Raw genomic sequence first — 13,858 nt, forward strand, 5'->3', positions numbered from 1 at the left:
CGTTCACCCACCGTCTTCATCGCAGTTCTGAGAGTTTACTTGTTAACCATGTATATATATAACTTTCTGAAGATGGGCAGCAATGGTGCATGCCTTTAATCTCAGTACTAGGGAGGCATAGGCAAGCAGATTTCTGCGAGTTGGAGGCCAGCCTGGTCTACAGAACAAACTCCAGGATAGCCAGGGCTGCACAGAGAAACTCTGTCTCAAAACAAAACAAAAACCTAGAAAAACAACAGCAACAAAAAACCTTTCAAATATGAAAAGACAAAAAAGAAAGAACCACAAGTTAAATGAATGTTTAATACATTGTCAGGACTAGAAGTACAGAGAATTAGAAGCCGTGTGATTGACAATGATGCTGATGTTACATTTTTCAAAGAAGCTTCCCTCGTTCCTTCTCCAGCTTCCTTGGAGCAGTGCCTATTCTCGGCCGTCCGCTCGCCATTGCACCTGGCAGCGATCACGTCTTCCCACTTCATCCCACCGGGGACCGCACTGTTCCGCACTAAGACTCATCCCACTCAAGGTACAGAAGCCCACACCAAGTGAAAACAGCAAACTCTTAAGAAAGAATGTGATGGCCCAAGGACTCGGTTCTGAGTGTCTGCTCACACAGACCTTCTATTTGTCCATATTAGTAAATTGGAATAATAGAAATGAAAGCTACATTAATGAAAAAGAAACTCAGGGATGAGATCATTAAATATAACTACTGGAATTTTAAATATAAATACCATGTACTCCCTGATCAGTCTCAGGCAGAAGCTAAACTATTTATCTACAATCCCGGTCTCAGAGAAAAAAGGTCAGAGACAAGGAAGGTGCTTCATATTATCAGGTCCATTTGGAAACAGCCAGGGGCCTTCAAGAGAATCACACTAGTCTTTCTTTTTATCAGAGACTTCTGTTGGTCCTTTTGTGGGTAATCCATTTGTACCTGCACCCTGAAATAAAAAAAAAAAAGATTCAAGAATTATTATAACAAAAAGGTACTGATTTAAGAAACATTCTTTTTAGAAACACACAATAAACTTCAGCATTGGGGCTGGAGAGATGCCTCAGTGGTTAAGAGCACTGACTGCTCTTCCAGAGGTCCTGAGTTCAAGTCCCAGCAACCACAGGGTGACTCACAACCATCTGTAACAGGATCTGCTGCCCTCTTCTGGTGTGTCCAAAGATAGCTACAGTGTACTCATGTACATTAAATAAATAATATTTATAAAAATAAACAACAACAACAACAACAATAAAAAACTTCAGCATTAGCTGACTGCCTCCAGAATTATGCAGGTTAGTTACGCTCGCAGTGCTACACAGGGTCAGTGCAGCAGGCACCAGGGAAGACAGGAGTGCTTCGCACTGGGCATGGGGATACAGCTGGGTGTCAGAGGGCTCACGTGGGGGGGGGGCTCCTGGCCCAGGGCCCTCCCCATGTCAGGAGGGGAAAGGAAGGCAAAGGGACAACACATTAATCAGAAGCCTGGTTTCAAATCTTCCAATCAAATGTTAATAACTAAAACAGAGACAAAGCAAAGCTTCCAGTTCCAGAGGTTCGCCCTTCCAGAAGCCTGCAGTTCCCACGCCGACCCTCACCCATGTCCTGCAACCTTGGAGGCCTTACCTTGCCATCTGCCATGCCCATATCCTTCTCACCGCCTTGCTGTACCGACTTTTTAGGCCATATGCGTCTGACCACAGGGTATATGTACGGCTCTAGGAACTTTTTGAAGAGCCAAAGCAGGACTGGAATGACGATACAAGGAATGCACACCATTGTCCCAGGCCGGAGCTCTGAAACTGTGGACACCACAGGGGAAGAAATCAGCTCGTCACAGACCGGGGCAGAGGCACTTCAGGGAAAGGATTGTATCTACAGGGAGTGGGAGCTCTCTAGAACAATATGTGCTGAGAGCAAAGGTTTCTAAACTGAAATGCTGCTTTCTGCAAGGTAGAGAGAGGGACAGGCGAGGAGCCAGGATCACTGAGATGCCGGCATCCAATCCTTTCCAATCACTGCTGCTTTCTAGGGGATTCTATGATAAAAGACACTTTGGTGGATCGAGGTTCCTGCCTCCAAACCTGAAACCTAAGTCAAACACCCAGGACCAACCCAGTGAAAAGACAGAACCAAGTCATCACTTAGACCTCTGCCACAGGCACACCATATCAGGGGAATGTAAAGCCCACACAAGTAAAAATGCAATGAAAGACCTTTAAGAAGACCAAGAATATGTGCTACATAGTATACACGCTCATTAACTTCTAACAGAACCAGGTAAGACAGTTAGCAGGTAAGGTGCATGCCACTGGAACCCAGACGGCAGAGGAAACCGACTCCTTCCAACTGTCCTCTGACCCCCATACAGCACAGTGGAGTGCTCCCTCCCCCATGGACACCCACACCAGACTGATAAACAGTAATATGAAATAATAATAAGGATAATGGTGAAGTCACCAGAGAAACCAGATGTTCTACAGACTTAAAGTAAGTAAATTATAGCCAGGCATGGTAGTACCTTTCTGTAATTCCAGCATTTGATGTTTACTAGTCAGGGGTCACCCTGGTCTACCTAGGGAGTTCCAGGACACTCAGGGCTACACAGTGAGGAGGATTTTTTGTCTGTTTGCTTGTTTGTTTGATTTTGAATTGTAATAATGGTAAAACAGTAATAAAAGAAAACAGTATTACTTATACTCAAAATATAGGGTGCCCTTAGTGTGAATTATATAAGGAACTGACAGTTAACAATGGGCCAGGCTGTGGTGGCATACACATTTTTTAACATATTTATTTATTTATTTATTTGCTTGTTTGTTTATTTATTTATTTATTTTATGTATATGAGCTGTCCTCAGACACACTAGAAGAGGGCATTAGATCCCATTACAGATAGTTGTGGTTGCTGAGAATTGAACTCAGGACCTCTGGAAGAGCAGTCAGTGCTCTTTACGGCTGAGCCATCTCTCCAGTACACACCATTGATCCTAGCACTTGGGAAGCAGAGAGATTTCTGTGAGTGCAAGGCCAGCCTGGTCTACAGAACTGAGTTCCATGACAGCCAGGGCTACACAGAGAAACCCTGTCTTAAAAATACAAAAAGCAGGGCTAGAGAGATGGCTCAGTGGTTAAGACCACTAATTGTTCTTCACATAAAATAAAATAAATCTTAAAAAACAAACAAACAAACAAACAAAAACCCATAATGTTCCCACCTGGAAGAATATTCTCACTTTAAAAAAAACAAACAAAAACAAAACACACACATACACACACACACACACACACAGTTTGTCAACAGAATGATGCTTAAAGCAAACTCTGTAATACAAAACTCAAACTTAGCCAGGCGGTGGTGACACACACCTGTAATACCAGCACTTGGGAGGCAGAGGCAGGCGGATTTCTGAGTTCGAGGCCAGCCTGGTCTATAGAGTGAGTTCCAGGACAGCCAGGACTACAGAGAAACCCTGTCTCAAAACAACAAAACAAAACAACAACAACAACAACAACAACAAAAAAAAACAAGAAAAGAAAAGGAAAGGGAAAAGGAAAAAGAAAAGGAAAGGAAAGGAAAGGAAAGGAAAGGACAGGACAGGACAGGAAATGCCTGCAGCCAAGCATAGTGGTATCCGCCTTTACTCCCAGCATGCAGGGAGACAGAGGCAGGCTAATCTCAGTGAGTATAAGGCCAGCCTGGTCTACATAGTGAGTTCTGGCACAGCTAAAATTACATAGTGAGACACTGTCTCAAAAAATTAATTGACTTATTTTAAAAGGACATGTTTATTACCAGGCTGTAGGCAGGTCTGTAGGGCATTTTCTTCATTAGCAATAATCCATGGGGGAAGGGCCAAGCCCACTGTGGGTGGTGCCATCCCTAGACTGGTGGCCCTGTGTTCTATAAGCAGTCTGTGCGAGCCATAAGGAGCCAGCCAGTCAGCAGCACCCTCCACCGCCTCTGCATCAGCTCCTGCCTCCAGGTGCCCGCCTCACTGAAGTCCTGTCCTGACTTCCTTCAGTGATGAACAGTGATGTGGAGGTATAAACCACATAAACTCTTTCCTCCCCAACTGCTGTGGTCATGGTATTCCATCACAGCAAAAAGGTAAGAATTATCATGTAAGTAAACTGTCCATATCTAAAAGTTAATACTTCTAATATTCTCTTTCTTTTTTAAACAGAGTCTTTCACCACAGAGGCCTACCTGGCTGGAACTCTCTGTGTGGGCCAGCTCTTCCTCTACCCCTCCAGTTCTGGGGTTAAAGCCATTGTGATGGTTTGATATGTTGGGCCTAGGGAGTGGCACTACTAGAAGGGATGGCCCTGTTGGAGTAGGTGTGGCCTTGTTGGAGTGGGTGTGTCACTGTGGGTGTGGGCTTTAAGACCCTCATCCTAGCTGCCTGGAAGCCAATATTCTGCTAGCAGCATTCAGATGAAGATGTAGAACTCTCAGCTCCTCCTGCCCCATGCATGCCTGGATGCTGCCATGTTCCCACCTTGATGATAATGGACTGAACCTCTGAACCTGTAAGGCAGCCCCAATTAAATGCTGTCCTTATAAGAGTTGCCTTGGTCATGGTGTCTGTTCACAGTAGTAAGACCATAACTAAGACAACCAGGCAGCAACACAGCCAGCCCTTCTTAATGTTCCTGATAATTAAAAATCATACTGGCAAATCTGATTCTGAAACTCAACTATCTCTTAAAAGAGACACTTGTTCTATGAAATCAAAAGAACTCTTAAATTTACAATATAAATTAGTCTCTTAGGACTAGGATTTCAAAATATGTTATTCTAATTTCATTTCCGTTTCTGTGACAAATTACACCCCCCCCCCAAAAAAAAAAAGCAACTCAAGGAAGAAAGGGTTTGTTTCACCACACAGCTCCAGGTTATAGTTCATTGCTGTGGAGAAGTTGAGGTAGAAACATAAAAAACTACAATGAAGAGCAGAGGAAAGCCCACAAGGATCCTTGCTTGCTGGCTCTCAGCTAGCCGTCTCTGCCTACACTGCTCAGAACCTCCTGCCTAAGGAACTGTGATGCCCGCAGTGGGCTAGGTCTTCCACATCCTTCAACAACCAAACAATCCCTTTCAGACATTCTCAAGGCCAAATGATCTGGATTACCCCTCAGTAAAACTCTTCCCAGGTGATTCTAGGTTGTACCAAGTTAGTAATTAGAACTAACCGCCCGGGCGGTGGTGGCACACACCTGTAATCCCAGCACTCTGGGAGGCAGAGGCAGGTGGATTTCTGAGTTCGAGGCCTACAGAGTGAGTTCCAGGACAGCCAGGGCTATACAGAGAAACCCTGTCTCGAAAAAAACCAAATCCACCCCCCGCCCCAAAATAATAATAATTAGAACTAACCAGCACAAGGGCTTTAAAAAGAGGTTTCAGAACACTACACAAAGATTTCAAATATGTTATTTTCAGAATAGTTTAAGTTAAATAGTATTGATTGTTGAATGAATCAGCACCTAAAATACTTTAAGCTATTCATAATGCAGGACAAAGTGCTATGATTCTTTTTCTGATTTTTTCAAGGCAGTGTTTCTCTGTGTAGCCCTAGGTGTCCTCGAACTCAGAGAGAGAACTACAAGCCTCTGTCTCCTGAGTGCTGGGATTAAAGGCATGCACCACTGCCCTCTGGCTCCAGTGTTATGATTTGTTATTAATGCAATTCTGAAATGAATTACAGGCAAAAACTATAAGCAAGTATAAATTCACATCAAGGAATGACTAGATATTTTATAAAGGAAGCAATTGATTCTAGTTAAAACTTTTCCAAAGTAATCTCCAAAAACTTTCAACAACATACCTTTGATTTAAAAAAAAAAAAAAAAAAAGATCAGTTCAGTCCTTCTCAGGAGGCAGAAGCAGACAGAGCCCTTTGAGTTTGAGGCCAGCCTGGTCTAAAGAGTGAGTTGTAGGGCAGCCAGTGTTCTATAGAGAAACTCTGTCTTTGAAAAACCAACCGTCAGTCAGTGAAGCTGAGGGTGTATCTCAGTGGTAGGGAGATACCTGTCTACATCCTGCTAGCCCAGCTGTGCTCAACATATGGGTTGTAACCCCTGGACCCCTTTACCGGGTCGCTAAGACATAGAAAAACAGATATTTACAATTCTTTTTTTTTTCCTTTTTTTTTTTTTTTTTTTGAGACGGGGTTTCTCTGTATAGCCCTGGCTGTCCTGGAACTCACTCTGTAGACCAGGCTGACCTCGAACTCAAGAAATCCGCCTGCCTCTGTCTCCCAGAGTGCTGAGATTACAGAAGTGTGCCACCACAGCCTGGCTTACAATTCTTAATAGTAAAATTACAGTTACAAAGTAGCAACAGAAATAATTTTGTGGTGGTGGGGGTGCCACTGCAACATGAAGAGCTGTATTAAAGGGCTATAGTGTTAGGAAGGCTGAGATCCACTGTGCTGGTCATGTTTAACTAGCAGCACTTACAAGTCAATTAGCAGGGCTAGAGAGATGGCTCAGTAGTTAAAAGCACTGGCTGCTCCTCCAGAGGACCTGGGTTCAGTTCCCAACACCGACATGGCAGCTCACACTGTCTGTGACACCTGTTCTAGGGCATCTGACTCCCTCACACATGCAGGCAAAGCACCATAGACATAAAATATAAACAAATTAAAAAAAAAGAAGTCAGGGGCTGGAGAGATGGCTCAGTGGATAAGAGCACTGACTGCTCTTCCGGAGGTCCTGAGTTCAGTTCCCAGCAACCACAGGAACCATCTGTAATGGGATCCAAAGCTCTCTTATGGTGTGTCTGAAGACAGCTACAGTATACTCACATACATGAAATAAATATTTTTTAAAAAAAGCGGCGGGGGGGCGGGGGTAGAAGAGGGTGGCAGCATTGCACACCTGTAATCCTAGCACTTGAGAGGCAGAGGCAGGCAGATTTCTGAGTTCGAGGCCAGCCTGGTCTACAGAGTGAGTTCCAGGACAGCCAGGGCTACACAGAGAAACCCTGTCTGGAAAAAAAAAAAAAAAGAAAAAAAAAAAAAGAAAGAAAAGAAAAGAAAAGAAAAGTCAATTAGCAGAAATTCTTTTCCAGCACTTTGTAAAAGGTGTTTAGGATCTGAGCTGGAGATGTGCAAGGCTCTAGGTGTCACACCCTTTAATAGCATACACCACAGCATAGCGCTTTACAGGTTGTGTAGCTAGAATGCCTGGATTAGATCTGCAGCACCTTCTGAAGGTGCTTCTTGGAAAAATTACTGGACAGGACTGTGCTGTAATTCCCTCATGAGAAAATGCAGATCAGAGAACCCCACCTTACGAGAATGCAGTATGCACTCAATAGTGTGACTAAGTACAAAATAGAAATGTAGCAAAACAGTCCAGGCCTGTGATCTCAACTATTTGGGAGGTTAATGAAAAGAGAGACATAAATTGGCCTGGGCGCACATCGCGCACAAGGCCTGCATCAACAGCGTAAGAGCCTATCTCAAAATGAAAAAACAAAAACCAAGTCTAGAGTTTTAGACCAGCAGGACTACACAGTGAGATTTGTCTTTTAAAAAAACCAAACAACAAAACAAACAAATTTTTTGTTAACATTTTTTCTAATTAAAAAAATTAGTTGAAAAATTTACCACTCTTTTTCAGGCCTTTTTCCTATCCATCCAACTGTCACCATGTTGTTTTTAAAAAGTCTACTTGCAGTTAGTATTTTAGATATGTGTACGTACACATTATGCTCTAAGTAAAACCCCAAGAACCAGTGCCAGTGAAGACACATTATTTAGTTGACAAGGTCTCACTATATAGTTTTGGCTGGCCTTGAACTTAAGAGATCCAGTTGCCTCTGCGTCCTCTGAGTTGAGATGAAAGGGGCGCACCACTTCCGACTTTCACAGCATGGCTTTTATAAAACTTTTTCGGATCTTTTAATTAGTAAGGCAATAGTACTGTCTCTTAATCCTAATAATTTTTTGATATTTTATTTTATACTATGAAAACTGCGGTGGAAAAATCTAGAAGATGGTACGGTGGACTACTATTTTAACTTCTATCCAATCCAAAGAGAGCAAAATAGAATCTTTCATTCAACTTGGCCTAAGAGGACAATGGGAGAGAGAGGAAAGGACTAGGGATCCACCAGAAGTGCCCAAAAGAGACGTAGCGGCCTTCCTTGAAAGAACCGAGAGAAGTGAGCAAGTCAAAGACAACATCAAAAAGCAGGGAAGCTGCAGGGGGCCAGTGGCACAGAGAGGAGGAGCACCCAAATGCGGGTGCCAAGGGAGGAAAACCGCGAGGGAAGCAAGGAGGGGACCCTGAGGTCCACCAACCGAGATCGGTGCAGAGATGCAAGGCAAGCAGGCTACCTAATTCCTGGTGTACACCGGCGCAACGCACAGCGTCTGGGGACGTCAAGCCGCCGAACTGCGCCGCTGACAGACACCCACAGCGCGAGCTCCAACTCCCGAAACCTCACACGCCACCACCAAGACGCCCAGGGCAATGTCCGCACTTCCGGGAGGCCGGGCTGCCAACAGCCAATAGCAGGCCAAGACACTGACAAAGCTATATACGTTAGCCAAGGGGTGCAGAGAACGTAATGATGACGTGTACATAGCTGCCGCACTTCCGGAGCTGCGCTGTAGTCAAGAGCCTGGGGTTAGCCCTTCCCGACTAGCTAAGTGTGCTGCTGTGTGCAGAAAACTAATTTCCAAAGAACCTGACTGGCTTGATTATGAAAAACTAGCGCTGGGCTGGCCAAGATTTGAAATAGGACTTTGGGAGTAAGGCCTGCCTGGTTCTCCTCACCAGCCATAGGATCGGCGCTAGGGTGTTTTCACACTAGATGCTCAACTAGTCTCCAAGACAGGATTCTGAAGCTGTGTCCTCCCTGGAAGCTGGGATTATAGTTGTGCTCCCCAGCGCATTGACTTGAGACCTTCATTCAAGTAGGTAAAAACTAGGGTCTGGGTTGTTACTAGCACTCAAACCCTGAGCTGCTGCCCATTTTTCTCTCAGAACACTACAGCCCGACTGTTCTGTTGGTAAAGTGAATTTGGGACTCTTACACGCTACTGGTTGAAACTATCAAAGCCTCTTGGTAATGTCTTATGGTTCAAAGGAATTCAGTTTTTCAAAGCATGTCCAAAATATGTATCATTCCGATCACAGAACTGGAAGCCAGTTTCCCTTTTCACCATATGTCCTGGTGATCTAGGTTTGGAACCTTCACATTGAGCCACTCCTCCAGTCACTTAAGCCCTATGGGGCAAGCACAAAACCTAAAAAAGAATGCTTTCATAGACAGTAGCAAAGGTCTACATAGTAACTGGAATGTTATGAGTGCCCTAAATACGCAGATACAGAAAGTTCAGGGGTGCAGCACTGACAGGTTTTCAGTAAGTGGGATGCTGGATTTACCATCTGTGCATTCTTAAGACAAGCTGTAAGACGTGTGAGAGGCAATGAAGGATACAGTAAAGGTCCTGTCATTCTTGTGTGGCTGAGGCAGTATCACCCCCTGGAGCTTAAGAGGCTCACTGCAGAACAGTAAGCATCAAGTCCACAGTTGACCCTTCTTTGCCATCTCTAAAAACCTGTTCAAATATGCACTTGTTTGGGTGACCCTCAGAGGCAAAGACATGGCACTTAAAACAGCTAATCTCTAAGTCTGACATGATAGAAAACTGTTTCATGTGTGGGTGTCGTCCCCCCAAACCAGTAAGATGTTTGTTTGCATGTTTAAGGAGATACTAACTTAAATATGACTAAGATACCTAGCAATGATGCAGGCCTTTCATCCCAGCAATTGCGAGGTAGAGGCAGGTGGATATAACTTAAGGTTAGACTGTCACAGAGCAAGCTCAAGGACAGCCAGAATTAAACAAATGAAACATAAAAAACATCTTAAGCCACGTTATAGCTTAATTAGGAATCAATTGTAAAGAATTCCTTTCCTGGAGCTGGAGAGATGGCTCAGCCACCATTAAGAGCACTGACTGCTTCTCTGAAGGTCCCAAATCCAGCCACATGGCGGCTCACAACCTCTGGACAGCTACAGTGCACTCATATACATAAAAATAAATCTTTAAAAAAATATTTTTCTAAGGCAAGCTTATCATATACCCAATAGTTTGTGGACGAAACAGACTTTATGCTAACAGTCTTCTGCATAAGAGTTCCTCTCTAATCCAATAAAGGTCATACACAGTCATGTGGTTGTGAACAGTCTATTTCACTGCTTAATTTAAAAGTTCTGCATATTAAAGCACATCTGTCACAACAGGGCTTATCAAACCCTGTCTGATCAGGTAATGGAAGACATTCTAATAAAGACCACCAGAAGACCTTTACTTGATCTGCATTTATTTTATGCTGAATTTATTCCCGTGCCATGAGTTTTTGTTTCTTCAGTTTCTTCTGGGATATCTGAGAAGACAAACAAAGGAGCCATTTGAGTTTCTAGACTAGAAGAAACATTAAATCTTAGGACTTAATTCTCACCTGAAGAAATAGTAAAACTCAATTGCTAAAGACTAGAGGACAAATGGCCAAGTGCCAAAAAGGTCAAAATTTAGTTGTAGAGACTACGCAATGACTAATCCAGTAGGGCACAGGCTGGTCAGTAACCCCTTCGTGGTTATTATAAAGGTCTATGTCCGAAGATGGCTACTGCACCACTAATCTCTCTAGTAGTACACACCAGCAAAACTGAGCTACTTACCTTTTTCTTCTGTGCAACCTCCTCTTCTGGCTTTGGAACGATCTGTTCCTTCTCAGTGAGGATCATCTCAATGTGGCAGGGGGAGCTCATGTAAGGGTTAATCCGGCCATGAGCTCTGTAGGTTCGTCGGCGCATCTTAGGTGCTTTGTTCACCTGGATGTGTTCAATGACTAGAGAATCCACGTCTAAACCCTGGAAAAGGAGAGAAATCAGACAATCATCTGTTTTTCAATAAAGCTTCTTAGATGTCCTTGAACTTCTTGTTCATCCTGCTTCAACTTTGCATTTTAGGTAGTGATTTTCAAGAGAAATCCCTTATTCTAAGGCATTAAGACATCTTAGTCTTTAAGACTAAGACATAAAATTTATTTTTTAGTAATTGAATTATTACTAAATACATGTCAATAGTCCTTAAGGTTTGTTAGAGACAGACGGGTTTGCCCAGTCTCATTGCCCTCTTACAATACACAAATTTTTCTTTTAAAAAAGGCTCAACCTCATTGGGTAAAAATCATGTTTCCAAATGTGACAAAGTATAATTATACTACTAGACACAGCTGTCAACAAATTTATGCCATCTCTAATGCTAGCAAATTACCCAGAAGGCAAATAACATGATGTAATGAAAATGTTTCTTTTGGGGTGCCACATCCTGATCTGCATTCATCAATAAGCAATAAACCCCCAAGACTGAAGGAAGTGCTTCTTTTATAGGACCAGGGTAGCACACCATGATCCTAAACCACTTTAGGCAAATTTCTGTAATACTAGATAGAGGTACAAGACAAAAGCCATCTTGGCTCCTTTTTTAAAAAGACAATCTTATTATGTAGACCAGACTGACCTCAAGATATATCAAAAGGACAGCAATGGCTCAGATACCTTAAGTTCAGCATTACTCTCTGCGTTTTTAAGCATGTGCAGCAAAAATTCAGCACTCTTTTTTGGCCACCGTCCCTGTGTCCAGCCCCACTGTTTAGCCTGAAAGAAAAACAGGTAGGCAGTTTGTTACTTTCCTTGGTGAATCAGGATGAGACCCAGTTAACTATGGACCCAACACCAAGGTTGCTCAGAACATGTTTTATTTCACGGTTAATCCAAAGGTGTCCTAAGATAGTCATCACAGCAACCTAACTAATTCCCTACAATTTGCAACAGCATCTTCAAAGAGTTCTCACCTGGGCGCAGCGACCGACTCCACCATTATACCGCCGGAATGGCACACACTGTTTCTTTAAGGTGACATCCTTCAGGTACTTGGTGGCTTTGCGGATATGCATACCCTTGATGGCTTGGGCAGTTTCCCGAGTGTTCTAATAGAAGCCAGAAAAGTTTGGTTAACAGTATTTGAGAGCCATGTAAATTCAGTTAAGCTCCCCCATCTTGTAATTACCACAGTGGTTCTAGTTTTACTCAAGCATCCCCACCCAATGACCTACTCATAAAGAAGGTGGCTGCTCAGAATTTACTTATTTTCACGGTAAATCCAAAGGTGTCCTAAGAAAAGTCATCACTGCAGTCACCTTTCAAAGACATTCAGGAGCAAATTAGGATTGTTTAACACGGAACACATCTTCCTTACCTTAAAGTGAACACGAAGGTTTGAACCTCTTGATTTGCATGCTGTAAAACAAAGATTTCTGTTACCTTATGATCACATCAAACAGCGCGACCCACAAATCAAAACAGAGGCCATGTCCTTTTTAGTCACTTACACTTTGTGGGGTTCTCTGGGTCAAGAGAGTAGCGAACCATCTTCACAGGTCACCTGTGAACACAACAGCTAGTAACTAACACAATCAGCTAGTAACCAAGGAGGTTTAAACTCCCAACAGCTGCTCAGAGAACAGTTATTTTCATGATTAATCCAAAGGTGTCCTAAGAAATGACATCATCGCAGCCATCTTTTTTTTGGGGGGGGGGGCAGGGTTTCTCTGTATAGCCTGACTTTCCTAAATTTCAGATCCGCCTGCTTTTCTCCCCAGTGCTGGAATTAAAGCCATGCACCACCCAGGTCCCGAACGGAGTATTTAATGCCCACATACCCGGGAGCACGTCTTAATCCAAGTGAGAGCACTAGGCCGTCACCTTCCCCTCGGGAAGACGGCTGTTGTCAAGCCCGTGCCTCTCCAGCCTGGGACTTAGCAGCAGCATGGCACGATGGAGCCAGAGCGCTCTGCAGTCCCCTCCCTCTCCCCGACCTCGCAGCCTCCCCTCCTATCCACGTCCCAAGCCGCCCCTCACCGCAGAAGCCGAGCCTCGGCGTCCCGGTCTGTCCGGAGCACCCCGCAGCTCCGCCGGCCGCCCGGCCCCGTCAACCATGCCCACCCCTCCCGCTGCCCCGCGGTCTGCAGCGGCCTGCGCGCCCCGGGCTCCAGGTCGGACGCGCCCGCGCGCCCCTCCACACGGGGCACAGCGCCTGGGGCGAGGACCCATGGCCCTTCGGGCTCGGATGGCCGGGATCGCGATGGCAGCGCTCCCGATGCCACGATGGCAGCGATGGCGGAGGATTCGCCCCGAGAGCCCGACGCCGAGTAACACTCACCCCTGGCCGCTTACAGGAAGAGGAAGCGCGAAGGCTACTGGGAGAATTCATGAGACCTCGAACTCTCGCGAGACTTCCTGGCCAGGGAACGAGATCCGAGGAGTGGGAGGGCCGAGTAAGGAGGGGTGGGATCTTTTTAGAAAGTTTGAAACTGAGAGCATGGTTATGGACTTTCTCTTTTTTTATTCCGAAATTAAAATGTATGGGTTTTAGGTGTCAGTAAATAAAGACAAGATGAAACATAGGACACGAATTATTATAAATGAACGTGAAATTTGATTATTGCCGACATGTACCCTCTGAAAGTGGTTTGTAAATGGACATTCAAGATGAAAGGTCCGAGCCAGGAATGGCTGTGCTAGCCTTTAATTCCAGCACTCCGCAGTTAGAAGCAGTGGACCGCACCAAGTTTGAAGCCAGCCGGCTATGTAGGGAGACCCTGCCTTTTTTTTTTTTTAATTTTTATTTAAAGTACGTGAGTGCATTGTAGCTGTCCTCAGACACACCACAAGTGGGCATCGGGATTCCATTACAGATGGTTGTGAGTCACCATGTGGTTGCTGGGAATTGAACTCAGGACCTCTGGAAGAGCAGTCTGTGCTCTTAACCA

General features: G+C 44.4%; 2 protein-coding genes and 3 non-coding genes across 7 annotated transcripts; all 5 read right to left on the reverse strand.

The window, feature by feature from the left end:
- Positions 1-283: 283 nt before the first annotated feature.
- C13H18orf32 (chromosome 13 C18orf32 homolog) lies at positions 284-8,507 on the reverse strand. 3 transcript variants are annotated; one of them, XM_052155450.1, is made up of 3 exons: positions 8,378-8,507; positions 1,625-1,800; positions 284-947 (listed from the first exon to the last, which is right to left on the reverse strand). In XM_052155450.1, exons 2-3 carry the CDS (start codon positions 1,775-1,777, stop codon positions 882-884), a joined length of 219 nt encoding a protein of 72 aa, XP_052011410.1. In that variant the 5' UTR covers positions 1,778-1,800; positions 8,378-8,507; the 3' UTR covers positions 284-881. The 3 variants fall into 3 exon arrangements, with proteins under 3 accessions (XP_052011410.1, XP_052011407.1, XP_052011408.1); XM_052155447.1 differs by having other exon boundaries at positions 8,347-8,468; XM_052155448.1 differs by having other exon boundaries at positions 8,311-8,468.
- A 1,817-nt stretch (positions 8,508-10,324) lies between these two features.
- On the reverse strand, positions 10,325-13,270 carry Rpl17 (ribosomal protein L17). The gene is made up of 7 exons (XM_052155446.1): positions 13,249-13,270; positions 12,419-12,471; positions 12,286-12,326; positions 11,882-12,016; positions 11,586-11,684; positions 10,704-10,895; positions 10,325-10,408 (listed from the first exon to the last, which is right to left on the reverse strand). Exons 2-7 carry the CDS (start codon positions 12,456-12,458, stop codon positions 10,361-10,363), a joined length of 555 nt encoding a protein of 184 aa, XP_052011406.1. The 5' UTR covers positions 12,459-12,471; positions 13,249-13,270; the 3' UTR covers positions 10,325-10,360.
- LOC127664322 (small nucleolar RNA SNORD58) lies at positions 11,768-11,832 on the reverse strand. Its single transcript, XR_007973168.1, has one exon. It is a non-coding gene; the product is annotated as a small nucleolar RNA SNORD58 (small nucleolar RNA).
- Positions 12,157-12,222, reverse strand: LOC127664323 (small nucleolar RNA SNORD58). The gene has a single exon (XR_007973169.1). It is a non-coding gene; the product is annotated as a small nucleolar RNA SNORD58 (small nucleolar RNA).
- Positions 12,538-12,603, reverse strand: LOC127664325 (small nucleolar RNA SNORD58). Its single transcript, XR_007973170.1, has one exon. It is a non-coding gene; the product is annotated as a small nucleolar RNA SNORD58 (small nucleolar RNA).
- Positions 13,271-13,858: the final 588 nt, after the last annotated feature.

The sequence above is a fragment of the Apodemus sylvaticus genome, chromosome 13 (assembly GCF_947179515.1).
Source record: "Apodemus sylvaticus chromosome 13, mApoSyl1.1, whole genome shotgun sequence".
NCBI lineage: Eukaryota > Metazoa > Chordata > Mammalia > Rodentia > Muridae > Apodemus > Apodemus sylvaticus.